At 31.0% G+C, this 25,309-nt stretch overlaps 3 protein-coding genes across 10 annotated transcripts; 1 reads left to right on the top strand and 2 right to left on the bottom strand.

Annotated features, from left to right (window-relative positions):
• Positions 1-1,841: 1,841 nt before the first annotated feature.
• LOC106775798 (myb family transcription factor PHL7) lies at positions 1,842-6,039 on the top strand. 4 transcript variants are annotated; one of them, XM_022787026.1, is made up of 8 exons: positions 1,842-2,001; positions 3,071-3,238; positions 3,606-3,836; positions 4,087-4,163; positions 4,251-4,293; positions 4,446-4,506; positions 4,823-4,892; positions 5,280-6,039. In XM_022787026.1, exons 3-8 carry the CDS (start codon positions 3,617-3,619, stop codon positions 5,796-5,798), a joined length of 990 nt encoding a protein of 329 aa, XP_022642747.1. In that variant the 5' UTR covers positions 1,842-2,001; positions 3,071-3,238; positions 3,606-3,616; the 3' UTR covers positions 5,799-6,039. The 4 variants fall into 4 exon arrangements, with proteins under 4 accessions (XP_022642747.1, XP_014518482.1, XP_014518481.1 ...); XM_014662996.2 differs by lacking the exon at positions 3,071-3,238 and having other exon boundaries at positions 4,449-4,506; XM_014662995.2 differs by lacking the exon at positions 3,071-3,238 and having other exon boundaries at positions 1,842-2,005.
• A 2,087-nt stretch (positions 6,040-8,126) lies between these two features.
• On the bottom strand, positions 8,127-14,378 carry LOC106775106. Of its 3 annotated transcripts, none has more exons than XM_022787067.1 (14): positions 14,095-14,378; positions 13,344-13,531; positions 12,907-12,992; positions 12,675-12,778; positions 12,417-12,543; positions 12,123-12,217; positions 11,777-11,900; positions 10,687-10,767; positions 10,126-10,224; positions 9,846-10,025; positions 9,458-9,568; positions 9,319-9,375; positions 8,969-9,106; positions 8,127-8,527 (listed from the first exon to the last, which is right to left on the bottom strand). In XM_022787067.1, exons 3-14 carry the CDS (start codon positions 12,982-12,984, stop codon positions 8,321-8,323), a joined length of 1,401 nt encoding a protein of 466 aa, XP_022642788.1. In that variant the 5' UTR covers positions 12,985-12,992; positions 13,344-13,531; positions 14,095-14,378; the 3' UTR covers positions 8,127-8,320. The 3 variants fall into 3 exon arrangements, with proteins under 3 accessions (XP_022642788.1, XP_014517638.1, XP_022642787.1); XM_014662152.2 differs by having other exon boundaries at positions 12,911-12,992; XM_022787066.1 differs by lacking the exon at positions 14,095-14,378 and having other exon boundaries at positions 12,911-12,992; positions 13,344-14,052.
• Positions 14,379-18,892: 4,514 nt separating this feature from the next.
• Positions 18,893-24,618, bottom strand: LOC106774473 (uncharacterized protein At3g52155, chloroplastic). Of its 3 annotated transcripts, XM_022786817.1 has the most exons (6): positions 24,291-24,618; positions 23,561-23,660; positions 23,284-23,463; positions 22,599-22,716; positions 19,656-19,773; positions 19,376-19,536 (listed from the first exon to the last, which is right to left on the bottom strand). In XM_022786817.1, the coding sequence occupies exons 1-6, from the start codon at positions 24,526-24,528 to the stop codon at positions 19,490-19,492; spliced, it is 801 nt and encodes a 266-aa protein (XP_022642538.1). In that variant the 5' UTR covers positions 24,529-24,618; the 3' UTR covers positions 19,376-19,489. The 3 variants fall into 3 exon arrangements, with proteins under 3 accessions (XP_014516964.1, XP_022642539.1, XP_022642538.1); XM_014661478.2 differs by lacking the exons at positions 19,376-19,536; positions 19,656-19,773 and adding an exon at positions 18,893-19,369; XM_022786818.1 differs by lacking the exons at positions 19,376-19,536; positions 19,656-19,773 and adding an exon at positions 18,893-19,353.
• Between the last annotated feature and the right edge of the window lie 691 nt (positions 24,619-25,309).

The following is a 25,309-nucleotide window of genomic DNA, read 5'->3' as shown; positions in this document are numbered from 1 at the left end:
TCAGTGAAGAGCATTTTGATTTTTTGGTCTTTCATAAAACCTTTAAAAGTGCAATTAAAAGAACAACTATTACATAAAATGATAAAATAGATAATATCAAATGTTGCTGTCTTTTTAGGGCAAGCACTTTTAGTTTGTTACATAGTTTCTAATACGATACACTGTTTATATATATAATATATATATATATATATATAACACTAGTTTTACAGTTTGTTCCCTTTTTTATCTTTAAAATATTTATTAAAATTTCTTATTTTTTATATGCTTATTTTTTATCCTTTAACCATTATATTATTTATATCGTTTATAAATTTTTATCCCATTTAACATTATATTTCAAGATATTTTAGCTACTATATTAATTAATATAATAAAATTATGACATTGGCATAAGTATATGTTAACGTATTTTCTTTTTAACAATGTGATGTAAAATTAATAGTAGAGTGGATAAATAAATAAAAGTTAAAATATCTATAAATATTAAACAAAATTAATCTAAAAACAATTAAAATGAAAAATCATAAGCACTCAAAATATATCATAGTAGTAGAATTAAATTTGATAAAAATATCTCCTAATTATATTCATATAGATGATCTTATATTTAACAAATATTTCAACTGATTATTATATCAAACACTAGTAACTCAATAAATCATCTCATACATGTTACTTTTGATTGTGATTGAAATTTAAAAACACTAATAACATGAAATAAATTATATATATAAGAAGTTAAATAAACAAATTTTAAGTATAGGGAATAAAAGATAAAGTTTAGTTGATTAGAGTGATCAAATTGTTAATAAACTCATAAATAAATAAATAAAATATATTAGAAGTCTCTTAAAACCAGCAGTTTCCCATTGGTTTAAATCAAAAAGAAAGAAAAGAGGGAAAAAAAACTCAGTTATATTTCCTAATATAAGATTAGTAGACCAATCATACATGAGTAAAATAAAATTTGATTATAAATTAATTAAATTAAAATTATTTTTTTAAAAAAAATCCAAAATGTTTCTAATTTATCAAGTGACCAGTAATAGCAGTGAGAATGGCATAAAGTCAAAGGTGGACAAAAACCAGAAAATGAATAGACTAATTGAAGAACGAAGGAATTTTGGCAGGTTCAACGGTCAAAGTCTAATTTAATTTTATTAATTTTCAAAATACGAAATTATTTTAGAAAAATAAAAAATAGCAAAAAGTACTACTGAAAATAAATATTGGGTTCGTTAAACTAATCTCTAAGTTAAAAGTACCAAATTGAAAATTTGTATGTTTCAAAAGTTTATATAATATTTTTTTCATGCCATTAAAGGATCACTTTTATTTATTAATAAATATTGTTTTTTTAATGCATTATTATTAAGGAATGAACTTTAAGAATTTATTTCTCTTGAATCGTATTTTTATGAAACATATAAACTAGGAATTTGAGTTTAATTGTTAAATATTATTAAATAAAGTTTAATAGACGGCAGTATAAATGATTTCATATTATCAATTAATAAAAAATGTTTTTAATATAAACTTTAAAATAATTACTATAAAAGGTTTAACATGACCATATATTTATCATTAAGTGATAATAGGATAATGTAAAAAGTGGGTTTTGAATGATTACTTGAAAGTTAATAACTCTTAATTATATCACAGAATTTGAGAGTTTGAAAACTGTATCGTAATTAAACTATTTCTATCAATAGTATTGCGTGAAGTGAGAAAGAAAACGCGTGGCATTAATCTTAGTTTTTGTTTTGTTTTCCATTTTTTTAATTCTTTTAATTAATAATTATAATAAGAAGATTAATAATTTACTATAGCAATCCCCTAAAAAACGATTAATTTCATTGGAGGGCATCACTGTGTTTGAAGAGAGAGAAACGAAGAGAGAGAGAGAGAGAGAGAGAGAAAAACACAGAGCACAGCACTCCTCAGCTCCGAAATTGGAGTGGGGAGAAAATTTGTATGCGTTGGATTTTGTAGATCTGAGTATGTATTTCTCTTCCCCCTTTTATTCCTTCTATCGATTTCAGTTTTCAGTCAAGCTTTGTATTCTCTCCGTCTCTCTCTTTCTCTCTGCATCTGTCACTCAGGATTGTGCTTCTGTGGTTTCTTTCATTTGTGTTTTTTGTTTTTATCATTTTTGGTGACCCTTTAGGTTTCTTTGGTTTTTGCTTCATCTTAATGGTGCAATTATCCATAACTTGGCTTCAAGTTCGCGTTTTACATTTTTTTACTTTGATTTTTGTATTGCCCCACTTTTGAAGTTTTGGGCTTGGTGCTGGGAAATAGAACATTTACAAGAGTTGGTCTGGAAGGTGTAAAATTTGCAGTTTTTTCATTTGAGAGTTGTGGGTTTCTTCTTCATGTAGGGCCAGAACCCCAGTTACTAGGAGTAGGTTTGTGTTTTTTAATGTTGGTTGGTTGGTTTGGTACAATTGTTTCAGCTATGGTGAGAATCCTGGGGGTGTTCTATTCCATGTGTAATGTTTCTAATCATCGATTTTGTTGATGCTAATTGATATTCAAAGGTGTCAGCATGATGAAAATAAGTCAACTTTTAGCTCTGGGTCCCAATTTGCTGATGTTATTAGGTTGCATCTGATTAATGAATTATTTTGCAAGCAGCAATTATGATAGTGATTTTTTAGCGCTATACAAAAAAGAATGACGTCTCTTTCAATTTCCTAGTATCTGCAAAAATCAGCCTTGTTGGATGGGGTGCTAGGCTTTTCATCTCGAGCATTCTGGGTGGGTTTAACCTATGTTAGGGAAAGAAGGATCACCTTAAATTTTGATGGTTTATTTTTTTTCTGATGTGCTCTTCGTTTCAAGCAGTATAGATATTTATTCTGCAAAACTGAAGCTGATGATTTAGTTTTATTAGAATTAGATTATATTTGAAGGATACAGTTTATAAATTTATAAAGGCTAAAACTCATAAGTTCATTGGATTTGTGTTTCTATGGAGTGCTTTCATCAAGTACAAGCACTGCAGAATTTTGCCTGGTTATCAGATGACTTTAGGCTAAGAATCACTTGTCTTTATGTGCTGTAGACAAGGAAACAGTGTGCCTTTCCATGAGGCTCGAGTTTTTTCCTGGGAACTCACCTGAATAAAGAAATCGAGAGGCTTTAGGTGAAGAAGACTTTTGCAATAAAATGAATGAAAATTCTATTCAACTTTGATGTAATGGTCCATTGGATGTCAGGGATTATTTTTAAGGTTTGTGTTCAGAGTTTTAAAAGTTCCACTGTGTAAATTTTGTTAATGACAATCGGAAAAGTTGATTGAGGGAGACTTACGTAATGTGTGTTCACGATAGAACCAAATCATGAATTGAATTGATTCACATTAGGAATTGGGACAGAACATGCTAATTTTGTAATACTTTAAGGAATGTATACACTATGAACTGAGAAAATTTAAAAGGTTGCTCTTTTCTTGTAGAATCAGTAGATTTATGTGTCTGCCCGCCTGCATGTCCGATTCTTCCATCTGTTTTTTACAGACCTCTTCCAATATGCTGTCAAGTTGACGGTGATTCAATTTCCATATTACATTATATTCACTTTTATTTGTTTGCTGTCAGATAAATGACAAATGTATCATCCAAAGAATGTTCCTAGTGCAAGTTTAGTTGGAGGTAGTTCATTAGTTCATGGTCAGCACATAGATTGTGGTGGCAGCGCAATGGATCCTGGCAATGGAGGAAATAGTCATAGCAACAACTCTAATCTTACCTCAAAACAACGACTACGGTGGACACATGAATTACACGAGCGCTTCGTTGATGCTGTGGCTCAACTTGGTGGGCCAGATCGTGAGTATTTCTTCCTCTATTTTTGCTTAAGTGGGATCTGAAAGTTGTTTTTTTCTGCTATCTCAAACTTAAAACGCAACTTTAGTCCGTAAAATGAGAAGGCTAGGTTGTGTAGCGGGTAATAAAATAAATGCATCTACTTCTCATCAATTTTATATTTTATACTTATGCTGGTTAGATATCCCATTGTTAGCTAAGGAGTATTTCGAGCTTATAAAAATGTTATAAATTTAACTGTTCTTTTTTCTAGGTGCCACACCCAAAGGTGTCCTTAGAGTTATGGGTGTACAAGGATTGACCATTTACCATGTCAAAAGCCATTTACAAGTAATGTGCACTTAAAGGGCCTCTTAACTTGATGTCCATTATTATATGTAAATATTGGTTTTTCATTTTCTTCCCTGTTTCTTACAGAAGTACCGACTAGCAAAATATTTACCGGATTCCTCATCTGATGGTATGTCTATCTGACTTCTGTAATTTAAACTATTTGCGTAAATGACGTTGAAGGCTTTTTTTCTTTGTTACTTCTAGTCAATTAAGCATTCATTTTACTCTGGTTTCTCCTTTAGTTTTGATTGGTATGATAACTTCTAAATTTGTTGATAGAAGGGAAAAAGGCTGACAAGAAAGAAACTGGGGATGTGCTTTCCAATCTCGATGGTTCATCGTGAGTATTGCTGCTTCTTATTCCCCCCTCACGTTTGGGATTTTATACTTCTACGAGTTGGTGGTGGTGTATAATTAAAAAAGAAAATTATTTGGGTCACTAGAGCACATTTTGCTAGGCTTTAACCGTGACCAGTACTTTCACATCCCAATGAAATTTGCTAGTGTTAAACACAAAGTTTATCTGTTTTTCTGTATTCAATGCCTTATAAATATTAATGTATAATGTAACTCTTTAACCAACAGCTCTTGATTGTTTGATGATTGGTGGTATAATAAGAGATTAATAATTTACTTGTGGGCTTATCTGTCTGCAGTGGGATGCAGATTACTGAAGCACTAAAGCTTCAAATGGAGGTGCAGAAGCGGCTACATGAACAATTGGAGGTATATTTTCCTATTTTGGCTGATCTTATGACTTCACAGTATTAACTTATTGTATTTTATGATTTCTATTTCACGTTATCATGTGAGAGGTATTGGTGGTATTGATTTCTCTATGGATTTATGCCAGTTACACACATTAGTTATATGATAACTTAGTTCTTGGTTGTACCATTCAAACTGAATGTATGTCTCATGATGAAACATCGAGACATATGTGGCTCAAGCTGTACTGCACTATACGAAAATGGAGTTTAAAATTTGTTTTTTTGTTGTTCTAAAATTTACCTTTATAATTTTTTGAACAAAGTGAAGACAGAATAAACAGACTAATTAATTATTTGTAATTAAGATGCCAAGCTAGTAATTTTGTATTTTGATGTGAAACAGGTGCAGAGACAGCTACAATTGCGGATAGAAGCCCAGGGTAAATACCTGAAAAAGATAATCGAAGAACAACAGCGGCTCAGTGGGGTTCTTTCAGAGGCACCTGACACTGGGGTTGTGGCTGTGGTTCCAGGGGACGTGTGCCAAGAACCGGATAATAAGACCGACCCGTCTACCCCCGACCCGGAAAAGGCTGCCAAAGACCGTGTCCCAGCAAAGAGTCTTTCAATGGAATCTTTTTCATCACACCATGAACCATTGACTCCAGATTCTGGTTGCCATGTTGGTTCCCCTGCTGACAGCCCTAAAGGGGAGAGATCAACCAAGAAGCAACGGCTAAACATGGACGGATCGTATTCAAAGCCAGACATGGTTCTTCCACTTCAGATACTGGAGTCAAGCATGTCACAATACCAACATCCTAGCACTGTTTTTCTTGGCCAAGAGCAATTTGATCCTTCATTGGGTATGTCTACCAGAAGTGGTGAGGAATTGGATAAGGTTGGTGGCAGTAATCTGTGATTTGGTGTAATGTGTAGGTTGTGTTCTAGGACTCATTCTATCTTCTTTCTAAGCTTAGTTTCTGTTTTATATGTATTTCTTAATAGACGAGAGGATCTGATCATCATAGATTTCCAAGGTTCTTAGTTTTCAGTTCAAATGTTCAGTACTTGACTAAGCATCCAGCCTTCAATTATTTTAGAGAACTAATTTGAATTGGGTTAATAGAAAAAATATTATCATCCATGGTAATTTATAAGAAGATTATGGTGGGGTGATTGATTGTGCTAATCACTGTATTAAGCTGTGTTTAAGTATGTTAATTGTGCACTGTAATTCTTGCAGATGTACTATTTCAAGAGAAAATGTTAATAAGACTATATTGTAATAACACAGCATTCTCTTCTAAACATTATGGTAATAAGACGAATGGGTGATAATTGATGCTATACACTCCAAAATCAAAACTGTTTTATTTTTATTATTTTTCAAAACATTATGATATTATAATCTTTCATCTTCAATTAAGTGTTTAAACTTGATCACTTACGTCTTACCATAATATTAGAAAGTAGTTTTACATTTTCAATTAAATCTTCCATCATAAATAAAATACTTACAAAGGCATTTTTATCTTATAATATGATTCACCTTAATTTTCATATTATACATTTTTATATTAAACTTCCATTCAAAATTTAAATTCTTATAAGATCAAAGCTTTAAAATATACTTTTTAATTTGATTAGTGGTTTATGAAATTTAGTTAATCATTTAAGCATTCAAAAATTAGTTTAATGATTATATGATCAAATATATGTAGTTTTGTTATTTATACACACGATATACAGCTATAAAATCTACTATAACATTTTCAGATTTGTTTTTACAGAACAAAATATGGTTCTTTCATAAATACAATAAATAAGTAGTATCATATCATTCGACCTTATATATTCATTTTATTAAATTAATCAAATCAATGAAAATGTAAAATATTTACTCAAACTTCATAATAAACTTTGAAGGTAAGACTCAACACATCTTAACATTATAAGTATTAAATTTAAAATATTGAAATTGATATAAAGATAAAAAAAACAAAAAGTTAAGATAAACCATAAACCACGTGAAAGGAATGAAAAAAAATAAAGAAAAAAAAATAAAAATATGACTTACAATTTATATTGATGTAATATTTAATTAAAAACTTGAAAAAAGATTCAGAATAAAAATAAGAGTAAGTAATTAAGTTCAATGACTAAATTTAAAAGGGCATGTATTATCATAATTCTTAAAGAACTATATCTACATGTATTATGACCACAAAATTATCATAAAATTGTGTAAATTATAAGTTTTCTTTGAATATTACTTTTACACGAACTACTTGTTTATTTTAAACAGTGTTTAATTTTAAATATTTTAATTAAAATTAATACATTTTTTACATGTTAAATAATTAAGTAATTTTAAATTAACATTTTTAAACTCTAATGGGCCAATTCTTATTGTGCTAACCCAATAGGTTGAGTAGACACAATTTAACATATCAATTATAATAATATTTTCTAACGTTTTTAAAAATATTTTATATTATTTGTTGGAATTTATCAGGAATCGAAATATAGTATAGATTTTTATTTTTATTTTTATTCAGTAATTTTAATCAGAATTTTGACTACTAGTAAACATGATTATCATATTTGAGAATATGTTGCTAAAATTTCCTAGTGGTCAACTTGATAAACTCTTTCTTTTTCTTTTTCTTCTTCTCTGTAGATCCGATCCTTCTGCTTCCAGATCCTCTTATTTTACCATGGAAGGAATGAAGAGATTAATGAGTAGCCATTGGAAAACTGGAAGAAATTGAAGAGACGAAGCAGCAGTGTTTGTCTGCATAGGAGGAAGATTAAGAAGCACAAAGGAAAGGTTTATTTTCAAACCTTGGCAGGCATTGACCTGGATAAGAGGGTTAAACACCAACTAGTAAAAAAATTGAAACTTTAGCACTTAGCAGACATCTTTTACGACCCAAACAGAAGAATTAGTGTGTCCAACAATTCAAAACTATAAAAACTTAAATTTTACAAAAATTCTTTCAGAAATCTACCTGTCACCGTTTATATCTTTCAAAGACAAAAATGGATGTTCAGCCAATAAGATTTAAATGACAAACAAGTAAAATTCATGCTATGATAAAAATATAGTTAAGGCAGAATTGATATTCCTGCAACATCACATAAAAAGCACATTAAGCCCCCAATGTAGATACTGCTACTCTAAACAATAAGGTGAGAATGACAAACAAGTAAAATTCCTGCAAAAGTAAACAAGTAGTGAAAGATGAGCCAGAAAGAGAAGCCAACATTTCGCACAAAAATACATGTTGAATCATTTCCCTAATGAGAATTGAGTCAATCAACTAGTTAACCTACAAACAAGTTGAGTTTCATGAAGTGCCTAAATATAGCAGTGTCTTACATTGATCTTATGAAAACATGTAGTTAGCTAAATATGTAACACATAGTAGTCAAGACATGTCATGAGGGCTTTGGTCTCCGATTGGCAGATCCCTTCAGAATGCAAAGTCGTAGCTTTCGACTGAGGGACTCCCACTTCTGAAATCTGTCAGACTTGTGCTTCTTTGTGAATCTTTCAGCTTTCTTCTTCTTCTTTTTCTGGCCCTTTTCCTCTTCTTTAGGGTCTGCAGATATTTCTCTCAGGCTTCCAAGGGGTGTTGCAAATACCTTCAAGAGTGTTTCAATATTATTAGACACGTGAAGCACATTACAACCATCCCAAATAGTCTACTACAAAGCCCTGCTTCCATAAACTTGTTCACAAAGTGAAAATGCAAACTGATATTGTCTTACAAGTTAAAATCAACTTATGCACCTCAACTTTTGGAGCAGTAAGATAATGGAACTTCATAGAAGTTAAGACATTAAGTTGATTTTAGAATGAAAGAAGTTCGATTTACTTTATATTCTTATTTTGTTTTCCCATAACTTTTTTTTTTATACTGCTTTCTGTATGTCTATGCAAAAGTTTATTCAACCACGGCTTGAGCAGAAAAGTTACTATCACCTAAGTTTCTCACATCACTTCCAAATAATATATATCCTCAACTAATAATTAGATCAAATATTATGTTCATTTGCATTTGTGTATTTGTATCGGAGACAGACCTCAGAACCATTATCATCATCCCTGTAATCTGGACAAGATTCTTCATCGCTGAATACTATAGAAGAACATCTGCCCAAGCTTTCTCGAGTTGAGCTGGTGTATGAGTAATAATCTTCAGTCAAGTCATTTGGCTCATCCTGTTGAATCATTAAAAGTCCATTTCAAAACAAAATAAAAATGAGTCAAGATCTACAAAGGCATTTTAAGACCACTAATGCAATGGACAGAAAATTATTATAACAAAAAAAAAAAAAAGTAAACAAATCCGCTTTAGATGGAAATAGTGGATCTAGATGTAAAAAATCCCTGAATAATTTATTAATTCAGAGAGGGTCCTTGACAAAATCACCTTCATATCTGCAGGTTCATAATTTCCATGCATTAGTTGCTCTCTGATCATGGAGTCCTGCATTGAAAGCAATTAATGAATTAACAGCACAAAGATTTTTACTCAAAATTACAGAGACAAATGGAAGGGACTATCGTACAGGAGCAGCTCTAGGAGCAACTTTTGGAGTATGCTCTCTAGGAGCGGAAGATGAACTTGCAGCATCAATAGTTGCAGACTGTAAACTAGAGATTATCCCAAATAATAAGCTCTGAATGAAAGCAAGAGAAAATTAGTCTTTCGTTATTCAAATAAAACATATAACAAAACTGAATTGAGTGAGCATATATATTTATACAGTAACATTTCCTTCTAATATTTTCAAAAGGTGAATTGGGAGTTGACACCTCAAATTTTACTGGCTGCAGGCACTTACTACAGAAGTTTGCTGATGTATCATTGTTTGAGTTCACAAATTACATTCTTGGCACAAAGTATAATTTCATGTACATTTCTTGTAGACTCTATTTCTGTCAAGTGCTAATTACCTCATTCACAGCAGAACCGATCTTCAAATCCCCTACATCAAGATATCCGTAAAGCTTGCGAGATTTGGGAATGTGAGGTGGGCGGAGGACATTGTAGAAGAAAATGGAAATTGAGTCAAAAAAGAACTGTGGTCTAGAGGAGTTATGATCACCATCAAATTTTATGATATTTTTGTCTCCCTACAAATTTAGAGACCAACTTATATATATTGTTTGTTGAAAAGAGTGCAAAATAGTATATTTCTTTTAAAAGCATTAGCCTGATGGCTTGAAGGAATACCGCATATAATTCAGAGATGAGATCAGAATGGTGAGGCTGAACGAATTGGTCATCATTACCATGTCCAAATAAAACAGGAATGAATGTCTTCGGTGCAACCTGTAAGCTTTTAAAGCATTAAGATAGTCATGAAAGGAAGTGACTAAACTATCTGTTTAGCCAAAAAAAAATAATGCTATCATTATACTATAATTATGTGTCAAATAGTTCGTGTTCAACATAATTTACAATAAAAAATTCGTTGGAGAATAAAAAAAGTTGCCAGTTCTCCCTAATAATTGAGTGAATCCAAACATGTAAGATTTCAAGGTGAAAGTAGGATAGGCCTCCATGTACCCCGTTCTTCTTTCACAGTTTTAGTTGATTTTTATTTCAATGGTAGTAAGTAGTAAAACACAATAAATGGTTAAAATTTATTATAACAATATCTCTCTTGTTACCAATAAATAGAAGAGGAGGATTCAGAGGTGAAAACATACATGATAAATTAAGTTTACATGAATAATTCTACAATTTCTATAGTGGACCAGGTCAAGAAAAAATTGTAGAATGAATCCATACCTGCAAACAGTTCAGGTCCATGATATCAAATTTTGCCTTCTTCTCAATAACCCGCCGCATGTATTGTACAGCCATTTTAACCTAATTGTGGAAAAAATTAGCAAAAATCTTAGACTTAGTCAAAATTAGAAATGCTCAGAATATTACATTCCAGAACACAATTCAAATTTATAGCCCATTTATTTAAGTGTGAATAGAATTAATGGACCAAAAGCAAACTACATGGGATTGTGCATTTACTTGTATTTGTAGCTGTTATTCTATTATCTTAATTAGGATAATATGCTGAAATGAATATATGGCAGTTTAGCAGATATAGTGGGCTGAAAGTCAGATTGACAGCATGTAGTGAAATAGTATTTATATGAGAATAATTCAGCAGAAGAAGGCAAATATGCAGCATGGATACCGACGTGGACACTGGACACGGATAATGTGAGACATGTAGTCTCCAAAATGAAAGACAGAGGGACATGGATATCTATATTAATTATTTGATCAACTAATCAGTAACTAACAGATCAATATCCTATATGTAACTAACTCCCTCTTTCTCCTAGTCCAAACAATACTGCCCCTTCTAAAAATCAACCTTGTGCTCAAGGTTGAAATTGATAAAGGTACTGTTCATTTGCTGTGAATTGAGCACTTGCTCTGTGTGAAACAGAAGCCCATAGGGAGAATTTTCTCCTATTCATTGTTATTTTTATCCTATTTAATAAAAACCTTCTTTCATTTCTTATTTCAATTCTTTGTTCTTGACAAACGTAAGTGACAAATTGTTCTTAAATTAAATAGAAGATTACAATTACAGCCTCAAATTTCTTCCCGAAGAAACACAACTAAACAACATTTGAGATGATTTGTCGCAATGCAATAGTCAAATCTTTTACAACCAGAAAAAAATTATATCGATGATGCACACATGTGGCAGATACCATGAACTACTACAATTCATAGGTTCGTATCATATCGTTCCAAAAGGTAACCAAACGAAGATCCTCTTTTTCTATTTTAAATCCAAGAAGAAGATAGAATCTAAAGTACTACGTATGCACACAATAAGGAAGGAAGGAGAGAGAATGTGTACAGTGAACTTTGGAAGTCGAATTTTATAGACATCAGCGAGCTCTAGCATCAGACCATACAGGTTTGAAAAGGCACTATCCAACACCATCCCAGCAATAGAAGGGTCTTCAGCTCCATAAAGAAGGCTACACCACACCAAAGCATAGTGAAAAGTAGATTACAACAGAGATTCTCATATATGAGGCTTATAATTACACAAACTTGAAAACCCAGTATTTAGTTCTAAAGTTTAGACTTTCTTGAAAGGCCTCTTTTTGATTTATGTTCAATTACCATGTAATATTAGAACATAGAAAGAAATTACTACTGCATAAAAAATCAAAAAAGCTGATTGGAAGTAGTAATACCTAGTAACAGCACCCATTGATCGTCCCCAAAGACCGATACGAGATACTTGCTTGTTGCTTCTTAAATATGACACCGCTATCTTGAGATCGTCTTTCTGTCACGAAAAACATTAAACTCAGAAAACATTGCAGGAAAATTACACAGATAAGCATACACCTGATGCAAGTGTATACATGTGTTGCATTGTTAATTTCCTGAAAGATAAAATTTTAAGATACTCAAGAGAAAACTAAGTCAGATAAACATATAATTTTGGAAACTAATTAAAGAAATAAATACATAGGTAAACTTACTTCATGCCAACCAAGGCTAACATGGTCTCCATCAGATAAGCCTGACCCCGAGAAGTCAAGAGTAAAAACAGTAATATTTGATGGAAGAAGATTAACAGCAGCTTCATTGGCATCAGCCCTACATCCACTGTATCATTATACATGTACATACATATAAAAATAGAATTGAGTGAGCGTGTCATTCTGAAAAAAAAAAATGTTAAAAAATTGTCTTCATGGTTATTGCAGTGATAGTAGTATTCCTAAAAGTTGACTAACCTATTTCCATGGCAATATACAACACAAGGAAGAGAAATATCTTCAGGCAAAGGTGAAGGTAGATAATGGCTACACTTCAAGGTATAACCTCTGGAATTCTTGAGCTGCAGGGTTTATAAGAAAAAAAGGAAGATAATCTATCTAGTTATAAAAAATGTGCAGTAAATTGTAATCATAAATTAACTCCTAAAAGTGGACAATAGTAGTTGAATCTAAAAAAAACTGTCCATACTTGCCTCCAAATCCTTCCGTTGGTATGTTCTTCCTGCAAGGGTGAATTCCTTTTCCCATAGGTATCGATCTGGATCATATTCAGCCCTGTATATTTGACAAATCAGATACACTGATCTGTAATTCAATTTACTACAGAAAAGATAACCACGAGCAGAGCATTGGATGCAGGGTCACTTAGGTAGTTGAACACAAGAAAAAAATTCAGAAACAGCAGCGATTTAATTATGCAGTGAAAGTTGTCTCAATAGCTTTGCCTAAAATGATTGGGGCATTCAGTTGAAAAATACAGTGCAGATTGAGCTTCAATAAAATAAAAAGATGAATCTACCAGCTTGAAAACACAAGTCCTTGCTGACAACACAGGCTACGAATTAGTCAAACTTGCAATGCAAATACATTAATGATAAACCAAATACAAACAGAAAAATGTAATACCTTGGGGGCCGAATAATGAAATTGATGAATTGCTCAATCATCTTACTTCAACATGTACCTCAGAGAAGCTCCACTTCATAAGATTACAACTAGGATGGAGCCTCTGAGAAGTTCAAAGTCAATTCACCCCCATCTTTCGAAACAGATGAAACTCCGGTAGTTGCTCCTTAATCTCAAATCATCCAAGCCTGAATTTGAATGACAGACGTTACTCAAGGAACACCATTTCCTATAAGAAACATACACCAAACCTTCCTAACAAAATGTCATTTTTAATAAAAACGCAACTGGTTACATGCTGAAAAACAAATAAAATGAAAGCGTTTCCATAATCAAACGCCATTATTTTTTCACAAAAGCTGCTTCTAGGAAAAAATAAAAACAAAGAAAAGGAACAGAAAGCCCGAAATTTCTACCCCTAACAAAAGCTCCTTTTGAACCCCACTTTTTTCCACTATCATGGCATCAACTTTATCCACGTTACAAAATTCCAAAGCACGAGTAAAAGTATACACGTGAGTCCCACGAAACAGTCCCAAACGTTTCAACAAAAATGGCAAAAGCTGATGAAACAACTAACGAGCCATGAATGCAGGCAAAGAGATGAAACACAGGGACAAAATTCTGTCAGATCCCACATTGACCATGTTCATGAATATCAGTGCAATGCACCCCTAATCTGATTTTAACAACATGGGGAAGCAAAGCCCGGGTAACTGGAACGATAAAAAGAAAAAGAAAACAACTTTACCAGAAAGAAGAAGAGGGTGTGACCCATCAACAGAAGCAAATGCCAATCGGAAAGAGTAAGCAAAAATGACAAGAAATGAAAGTTTTGTTGCTGTTTTTTGGTTTGTCCTTCGGATTTTACTGAGTGGGAGAAATCATGGGAGGTGGGAAATGAAGGAGAAGATAAAAAACAGACAGAACATCTGAAGCAACCAGCTGGAATTTCCTTAAATTTCCACTTTTTCTCTCTTTATTATTCCTTCATTCATTCATGCTCTGCTTGTCTGTCTCATAATTAAACATCAATTAATGAAGTCTTTACAAATTTAGCTGTTATGTAGTAGCTGTGTTCGATCAAAATATTAATGAATAGAGTTCCTACACTTTATAGCATTATTCAATTACGTGAAGACCATATTCAATTAAAATATTAAATGATATTAAATGGCAGTTATTGTCTTCATCAAGAAACATAAATGTTATTAATTTCATGTCAAAATTACTCCTTTGTTTTATGTTCTCCAAGTTTGGTATTTTCTGGAAAAAATAATTTGTATCGATTCTGAAAAGAAATAATTATCTTTTGTATATTTCTTTATAATTTGAACAACACTTATTTTGTTTTCTGTATTATAAATAAAATGAAGAATAAAATAAAAAATAATTTATAAATAAAAAATTACACTTATTAAAATATTAAAAATTAATTTATTTTTAATTCATATTGATACTTATATAAATTATTTTAAAACTATTATAAAAACCGAAGAGATATAAAAATAATAATATTATTGAAATTTTAAGGAGACATATAAGAAAAAAAATATTTTTTCGTAGAATTAAGAGATTTAAAAAGTAGAGAAAATATAATGTAAGTTTTGGCCTTTGAAAAGTTAAAAAAATAAAGGTTAAACAACTCATAAGGGAGTAATAAGATTTATTTTAACAATGTATTATTTTAAGAATAAAGTAGAATTACTCTTTTAAGTATCTAGAAAGGTTCATAGGAGAAGACGTGGTTAAATAACCAATCAATTAATATTTATATTTAGTTTGAGTTAAAATAAAGACTAAAACATACAAATACTGATAAATTAAAACTTAAATATACACATTTTTATATTTTGTTTTAAAAAGTTAGTGTATATCTTACAACTTAGCTAAAATAAAATAGCTTAACTTTCAATCATTTCAAATGAAAATTTTAAATTAAATTTCAAATTTTTTAAAATATCAATAGCTTAACTTTTAATCAAATTGGTTATTCAATGCCATTTAATGATATTTAATAATTTCATAAGAAAAAAACTCAATATCATTAATACTTAATTTGAGTTGAAATAAGGAGAATATATATATATATATATATATATATATATATATATATATATATATATATATATATATATATATATATAAAATTATCTATGAAATAATTCTTATATTAAATATACGTATAGATATTTTATTTATAATAGAAGAAATATAAATTAAATTCAAAATATAAATAAAAATAATAAATTAATTAAGCATAAAAAATAAATATAAAATAAAAATAATGGAGAGAGAGTTAAAACATACAATTTAGGGTTAAATATGTTTTTCGTCCTCCAACTATTGGTCGTTTTTGTGTTTAGTCCCTCTTTCAAAGTATGGTACAATTTAGTCCTTCAATTTTAGAAAACTCTGGTATTAGTCCTTTTTACCAAATTTTTTTAACTTTATTTGCTGTTTCAAACGCAAATAAAGTTAAAAAAATTTGGTAAAAAAGACTAAAACCATAGTTTTCTAAAGTTGAAGGACTAAATTGTACCATACTTTGAAAGAGAGACTAAACGCAAAAACGGCCAATAGTTGAGAAACGAAAAACATATTTAACCCTACAATTTAAGACTTAGTTCTTTTTATCAAAATTGTATGTATATTGTTACAATTTAAACTGGTTATTATAAATAACAAATATAATATATTAAAATAGTTTTATTTACTAAAAATATGAATTAGAAGATAATTTACATATTGATTTTTTTATTATAAGTTTTAATTATATAAAAATAAAAAGTCACCATTTACATGATATATAGGCTAAAATTTAAATATTTTTAAAAGGTTAAAAGTTGCACACTTTTCTGAATTCTACATTGAGACAACAATCTTTATTGCTTTATTTCTCATTATAAATCTAAATGATGATATTGCCTTTGTCCATTGATTTGTCACTTCTTTGAATTTTTTTTTTGTCTCAAATTATCTGTTATTTAAGAAAATATAAATATAAATTAAAAAAAATCAATAATATGTTCGAAAATAATACACACTTGTATTTGTAGGAAGTAATAATAGTTAAAATGTTTACATTAAAGAAAAAAAATGTAGCAATTAAAGAGAAACACTGAGTGTCGTTTTGTTTGATGCAGAAAAACTAAAGATAGAAGGTTTATAAAAAAAGGATAATAATATTTAGAGAATATGTTTTCTTTACAACATTTGAATATTATTTATATTGTTATTTTGTGATTGGTCCAAAATTACTCTACGACTATAAACATTACCATGAACCAATCACAGAATGACATATAAATGATATTTAGATATTGTAAAAAAATGTTGTTTAAGTACCATTTTCCATTAAAAATGTAATATTGTTGATTATTGGAACTTTAGGAAAAGTGATTTGGCTGTCTGATACTTTGTATGATACTTTGTATGCAATCTCTTTTCTGGGAATGCGGTGAAAGGTAAGATCCAAATTTTGTAACTTATCATATGGGGTACATGAAATTTTCATCAGATTATTATATTTGTTTTATAATTAAATGTTTTTATAGATTTTACTTTCTTTCAAGAAATTATTTATACCAACGTTTCAAAACAGTTTATTTAAATAAAATTTATTATTTTATCTTTTAAAATAATAATAAAGATCATCATGTCCAATCCTCTTTATAATCATATATATTATATATTATATAATTCTTAGGTTATTGTTTTATTGTTACATTTTTGTATGAGTACTTAATGTTACATTTGTTAATTATTGAATTTTTCATTTCAAAATAGTATCGATTTTAAAATTAAATATGTTTATAGTTTTTTATTTTTCAGTAAAAATTGGAATTAGTTTTCAAAAATTTTGGTTTAATTTAATTTTTAAACTTTAGAAATGTGTAAATTTAGTTTTTTTAACTAAATTTTATCACATTTATTTGATATTTCAAACGTGTTTTATGATAGTATTTGAACTGTTTACACTATTTGAGCTTCAAAAACACATTTGAAATATTAAATAAATCTAACATAATTTAGTTAAAAGGATTAAATCGCGTAAACTGAAAGATTAAATTGGACTAAAATTTGGAAACTAGACTATTTCTAGTTTTCATTGAAAGTTAAAGACCAAAAATATATTTAGCTCTTGATTTTAAAATATAATGAAGAATAAAATTTTAAACAAATATTTTTGTGATATTTAATTTTTATAAAAAAATTAAAATAAATTAATATAAATTTATAATAATTGAAAATATATAATTACCTAATATTGAGATTTGATTCAACAATTAATCAAGGCTTAATTAATCATTTTATAATTTTAGCTAGTTTGACAAACATTTTTAGATTTTAGTTAGTTTTTCAGCTATTTAGTTGTCTTCCTGACTAATTATACCAAAAACAGCCTACGTATTGAGTTCGGCTCTATTTTTTTCTAGTCATGTTTTGGTCTCTTTGTTTATTTTAAGAATAATTCGATCAATTTTAAGCTTTTCAAGAAAATACAAACTGGCAAAGCCAAATGTGGAGGATATGGGTGAGAAGTGATGCAAAGATGGCATGTTTATCCAATTATGCTCTTTTCAGTGGAATTATTCAGTACAATTTAATGGAATCGTTTGCTTTTTCCTTTTCTCAAAGAGGTTCCTCTTGGAATTTTCATCTGTTTGAAGCATAAACCAATGCCATAATCAAACATTACTAACTGGTTACTTATTAGTTGATGCAGATTGTTGAGGAAGCATCTGAGCAAAATGACTACTGGGGAATCTTTACGAACATATTTGACATATTGAACAAGGTAATCACTGTTTGGTTTTGAACTTTGATTAATCATTCCTTTAGAGGGAATCTTATCTATGTGGATGGATATGACTCAGCTAGCAATTTCGTTCAAGGAATGATACATAGCAGAGTGTATTTGCAGAAGTTCTTAATAATGCCTTATAAAAATTTAGGTAAAGTTGATCACACAAGTTTCTTAAGCAATGAAATTGCAGTTTTTTGGGATATAATTTTAGGCCTCTTGCCACCCATCCATTTCTTCCAGCTGGGCATCTCCATATTAAAAAATGTAGCTATCTGATTAGAATACTCATAATGCAGTATATAAATTTAAAAACGCTGCAACAAAATTCACTCCACTAACAATGACAAAGGTTGTTAAAATAAAAAGTTAATATAATTATCATCTTTTTTCTGTATGCTTTTTACTTGAAAAATATATTTTTTTTCATTAATAAAAAAGTCTTAAGCAACAGTGCTGATATAAGAGACGCTAAGCCAAGGACATTTTTTTTTGTTATTTGAGGCATCTCAATTGAAATATAAAACCAGCCTACCCTTCATCTATCATTTGATGTAATCTCCACAAGAGGAAATTTGCAGAAGTTGATAAAATATATTGTTCTTCAATTTAAATCTGGGCCGGGTCTTGTCGTTTTGGCTGCTAATAATCATTAACCAATAGCATTTTGGTATTTCAAAATAGATTTTCAGTCTTTATTATCAAAATGTAAGAGAAGAACGGGGGCAAAAAGGGAGAAAAGTAACAAGTAATGCTTTTTCTTTTCATAGCATATGATTTACAGAAGCATTATTTTTTTTTTCTTTGGAAACCTGTAGTTGAGTATGAATCAACAACCACCTAGCAGCATAAGTTCACTTCAATGAACAAATGAACCATACCAAGCAGCATATATGAACCATTGAGATCCTGCACATTATCCTCAGCCATGTATCATCTTGAATCACCATGTAAACAATTCACAGCTGCTAAATTAAACAGATCTAACTGAAGCTTTTGGCATCATATCCTCCAGTATATATACTTTCCGAAGTCATCAGCACTGTAACCTTTACCTAACTGAGGCCTTTACCTAACTTAGGTTTGCTTGAATAAGTATTGACGCTTCCAACCTCTTGCATTTGTAAGTTTACCCAGCAAGGAAAGTCACAGCAAGCTAGCTACTTGGCTTTACTATGCCTTGAAGCTTCCATCCACCAAATCCTGCGGTGGCAAATGCCTGTAAGATACTAAGTTAGATACACATCTTTTTGTCACTGCAAAACTGAATATTTTTATCTTTTGGGAGCTAATATAAAATTGAATGAAAGTCTTGCACTGCTGCAAGGTATGCAAGTAATTAAGGTTCCCTCCCTGCACGGCGCGCCCCCCTCCCTCTTTTTATGCCTGTGAAGATAAACTAAAAGGTCAAAACACACCTATCAAAGTGTTTTCTAATCCATTCCATAGGTTTTTCTGGGCGGGGGAAGGGTTACAATAATGTTACAAAACTTTCAGACTTATACCTCCTGCCACCACCCTGGCATTAAAAACTAAAGCTTTGTGGATAATAGTCCAGGTATACGAAGCGTTTAGAGTCTGAATTGACACTTTATAACAGTGTGGTGAATGAACAAAATTCGCCTGTTTCCAAAGTAAAATTCTATTAATAGCTTTTCTTTTTGGGGCAAGTTTCAGGCATAATAGCAACTAGTTATAGGAAACAACTTTGTGGAAATTCAAGGAAGCAATAACTGACTATCTTGGGTTACACCGTCAACACATTATGAGTCACAGTTGCATCAGATTTAGCGAAGGAGTAATTTCCAGGGAGTGATGATGACCACAAGGAACATGCTTTCTTCATCATGCCCGTAGTTACTAGAAATCTAGAACTAACAGTTTTATAAAAAAGTTTGATTTTAAAAGGTAATTCCCAAACTATTATGGGCATATTTGTTTTTCCCGTGAAACAGCTCGAACCCCCACTTGAACTCAACCGACCAAAACACGAGCTTTGAGTTCATATTGGGTTTAGGCTGCTTTAATTAAGAAACAAACATGCCTTACCGCATTCATGTCACAGATTTTATTACCGATATCCCAAACCTCTAATCAATAAAGTCACTTAACCCCCAAAAATTAATTATAAGCTATCAAAAGAAAAATAAATTCCACAAGTGAAACTATAGTGTTCCCCCACAAAACACTCTCAACAAATTTTATGAACTACGAAGGATGCTTAATCATACATGAGAAAAACTATACACTTTCAGTGAATAGCAACACTGCATCCAGGTGAAAGCAACTTGTGACAGTCAAGGAACTCTACTAAGGAAAAAGAAGAACGACCCATTTAAAGCATCCACCCGACCCAATTAACCATTTGTAAGGCACAGTAACCACCATTAGAAATTTTAATAACTTCAAGACATTATCAACCATTTGTAAGGTATATTAACCACTAGTGCCAGAAGTATAAATTAATAATTGTATACAATCACATTCTTTAACTCTTAACCACTTGTGAGACAAAGTTAACTACCATTACATATTTCAATAATTTGAAGACACTATTAACTATTTGTGTGCCATATTTAACCATTAGTACCACAAGTAAAGATAGGTAATTATATACATACATTCATTTACTTTTAACCACTTCCTGAAGCAAAGTTAATCACCCTTAAATATTTCAATAGTTTCATGATACTAAACCACTTTGAGACATATTTACCCGTTACTGTCATAAATATTATCGCATTATCTTACACTTAAACCACTTGTGAAACAAAGTTAACCATGTTTTACATCTGATTGATCATCAAGACCAAGTGACGGGTAGACACAGGGAAGAGAATTCCCCAAAAGCTTATGTAGATAGGTGAAGATCATGAATAGTTTTACTGCATCTACAATATACACAAAATCTAATTCAAAGACACATAAATAAGTTGTCATTTCTTCATTTAATGGGAAACCACAATTTCTGCTGCATGGAATTTGGGGTATGTCCACTTTAAAGATTATGGGTCCTAGTAATGACTCATTACCATTGTTGAGAAATTATGCACATTCCCTATAATCTGATTTGTGAGAAATATGATAAATGCAGAATAATAACACAATTAATAACAGAGTTCATCTACTTTAAAAAGGGAAACAATAAAAATAGTGTTTACAAACACTCAACACAATTACACCCAAAAAGTAAATGAATATTTTCTCTTACTAAAGTTTTTCTCTCATTAAAATCTTTATCGGTTTTGGAATGAAAATAAGTAGTTATAGCAGCGAGGCATCTATATGTGCATGGAGAAATCTCATATAACTCTAATTTATGCACCCAATACTAGAATGGTTTTCCTTCTTTAACTAAACAAAAGAATGACACGCTTCATTCAATTTTAGGGGTTGTATAACCGCATCCAACAATATCCCACTTGAAGACTAATTTCAATTTGACTTCACATCTTGATCAATGCAGCAACCTTCTCTAATTTGTTATTCTAACAGCCAGATAAACTGGAGCACAACTTTAGTTTGTTAATGGTTACTATCTTTCACATCATGTCTGTTGGGTTCTTACTTCCTTGGATCTTTCTCAATGTTAACGACTCATCATCAAGCAAATAATTGAGGAAGAAGGGATAACACATACAAATGTACTTTGCTATAAAATAAAATGTTGAAATTCTTTGATAGATGCATCACACTCTGACTACCTGTATCCAAAACACTCTTCTAGTTGATGAATCTCAACTTTGTTAATATTCCTTGAAGTCATATAAACTCTTTATTGGCATTTGTTATTACAATATACTCAACCTCTATAGTAGGTAAAGCAACTGTCTTTTGCATCTACAATGTCAAACCAACAATTGTAGACCAACAGTGAAAACGTAGAGGTAATTCTTCGGTGATCAACTTTACCTCCAAAGTCTACATCCATGTAGCCTTGTACATGTAATTCTCCCTTACCAAAGTACATACACCTCAATGTGGTGCATCATCATAGTAGATACCTCAAAAATCCATTTAACTGCTTCCCAATGAGATATACTTGGATTTGGCATAAACCTACTTAAAACCCTCACTGCATGACCAATATTTGGCCACATAAAAACGATTGTGTACAACAAATTCCAATGGCTGAAACATACAGAATATTACCCATGCATACAGTCGCTTTAATTACTTGTACAGAAAATGGTTTAACCTTAAATTTATAACTTCATATTGATTTGAAACTCCAATAAATAGAAGTTAATCAGAGCTAATAATAGTTTGCAAAAGACAAGTCCATAAAATATTTGTATGATCCCCAGTGAATATTTAGTATACTAACTTCATACAAGTATAAAAAAGGGTAAACAATGAAAGACGGCACCTAATATTTAATGGGAGACAGTAAAGTCTTGAAAGGAAATACACTAATTGCAATGTCATGCAAGGTAATGAAATCAAACCTCGTCCCAAGATTTTCCAGCAGTCTCAAGCAGTGCAGCATTGCATGTTTTTAATTCCACAGAGGCCCCAGAAAACATTGATGCTGCTTCTTCCCACCCCCTATTATGTCCCATGCACCTGCATACCACTCAATGATCAAATATCCATCAAAACTTATCAATCTTTGTTTGTAAGTATCAAACTTTGTTTCTTAAAAAGAAAATTAAAAAAATTATCCCACAATAAATAAAGGCCCCTTAGAGAATACTTGAAAATTAACTGTATTGTTTAGCTATAGGTTTTATAGTACATGATTGAGATAACGACCACCTACACACAATTACCACCCAGATTCAACCAACAGATGAGTCATGTGCATCTCAATCCTCGTTGTGGAAGAAGTCCAAAAACACTATCAAATAGTTCAACGCAATTAATTATGGTTTTGAAAAGGGAAAATGTAAAATGTGACTCTACTGACTTTCTGAATTTGAAATCCACGTGTGATTTATTAAATATACAAAATTCAATCTACAAATATGGCATCAAAGAAAATATTGATGATGACTACAATGTTTCTATCCATAGGTTGTGCTTGCGAAAAAAATCAAACATTTCTAATGTAGCACATTCATCAATCTCCACCTTCAAATGCCAAGACAAAAAAATTTAGACCCAAAAAGTCTAGAATTTGTAGATACTCACATGACAGTAAGTATCTCATCCTTTGAATATCTACAAATAACCTTTTGAAGGTGCTCTGCAGTTTGCCCATCCATAGCTGCAATTGAATAGAAACTAGAAATAAAATGAACCTCAGCCTCTACCAGCTCCTGCACTTGCTCTTGCATTATTTTAAGTGTCTCCTTAGTCCGCGCTGCATCACTGCAACAAATCAATACACAACTCAAACGGCAGATTCATCCCAACGAGCCTCAATTCAAATGCCACAACACAAGCAAGAGGCACAAAAATTGCTAACCTAGACAATATAAGTTCAGGAATCCAACCCAACTCTTGGAGCTTGCGGGAAACTCTCACAGCATCCTCTTTCCCAGACTTGCTCAGAGGCCGGTCATGGTCTGGAAAAGAAAAACATATTTTCATTTATCTTCCTTTCAAATTCTTAAGATGAAGGTTTAAAAATGCCTTTCCCCCGGCAAATATAACACGTTTTGCTTTAAGTCCTTTATGTCTTTTGTTTAATCCGTATTAAAACCTTTAATTTTTTTCCTTCTGTTACAAAATCGCTTACATTACTCCACCAGGTTTTGTGGCAATCCCACCTTACAAGAATACCGATGTGACACAGCGAAAACATTAGATGGAGTTTGAAACAGAAAGTCAAAGTAAGAACCAAATACATACAAAGAATCAAGGATCATAACCCAAAAAACAAAAATACGTACTAAAAGCAAAAATTGGTACATTTGCATGGACCCAAAACAGTACTTAAGTTAAGAAAAAAGTGTTCCAAGAATCTGGGAGCACGCATGTCCCAAAACACAGACATTATTCAAACGGGTAAGGTAAATAAGTTCGAGAGTTTGACCACGGAATTGCACTAAGCAGAAACCCACCAGTTGTTCTACTTGGAAGCAGTAACACTTTTTCTCCGTTTCCATTCCAATTTGTTAGAAGGCTATGTTCTCACTCAGTAATTGCGCAAAGATTGAGAGTTTAAGAGTGAAAGTTGGAAGGAGATTGGTTACCGCGGAGCGAGCGGTTTGCCCAGGAACTCTTAGCATGGCGAAGGAGAATGAGGCGGCGGGAGACGGAGACGGAGTCGGATAAGGGTTCTGCGAGTTGGGTATCCTGCTTTTGAATGAGCAGAGAGGATTTAGCGCGTAATTGATTAGGGTTCCGAACTTTGCTCCGGCGACCGGAAAGGTTAGGTGCGACGGCGGTGCTACAGATTACAGAATGCATCTCACACAAACCCACATTCATGCTCTCTTTCTCCGATGAAATGTTCACACTTTCAGGATTTCAGCCTTTCCTCTTTCCCTTACTTTCTCAATTACACACACCTCATACCAAAATGAACCACTTTCACATTTTGCAGAGATAGTATTTTTATTTATTTAATATTTTTATTTTTATCAATAAAGATGCATTTATTCTAGATTTAAAAAAAAAACATATTTGTTAATAATTATGTTTACATTTTATTGAAAGTAACTTAAAAATGAACCATTTTGAAAATATTGTGTGATACAGAGGGAAAAAAAAAGACATTTTTACTGTTTTGTTCAAATTAATTAATTAATTTATCATATTTCCAATCTAAGTATATGAAATAATTATTTGAACCAAATGGTTGGTTAAGCAAAATAAAACTGTACCTTTGATTGTATAATCATCCATGCAATTTAATTACTAGTCACTAGTTCTACATTATTAATACTTCTTTTGACAAATTTTCTGAACACTATTGACTTTTTTTTTTAATCCTTTTAAGACATGCTTTGAATTTTGTAAGCTTTTAAACTAAAGAAACATATGTGGTATCAAATAATATAAATAATTTAAATATTTATAGTCCAACATAGTGTAAATAGGATTTAAAGATTAACATTTGGAATCCTAACCATACTATGTGAGAATGCTCAAAAATATTTTTCGATGTTCGACAGAGGAAAATCTAGGACTTTCTAGAATTTTTGGTAGCGAAAGTTTAAATTATGCATTTGTTTATTGCTTATTATCATTTATAATTATTACATAAAAT

The sequence above is a fragment of the Vigna radiata genome, chromosome 10 (assembly GCF_000741045.1).
Source record: "Vigna radiata var. radiata cultivar VC1973A chromosome 10, Vradiata_ver6, whole genome shotgun sequence".
Classification (NCBI taxonomy): domain Eukaryota; kingdom Viridiplantae; phylum Streptophyta; class Magnoliopsida; order Fabales; family Fabaceae; genus Vigna; species Vigna radiata.
Note: the sequence above shows the minus strand (reverse complement) of the source record. Positions and strands in the feature narration are given on the sequence as shown.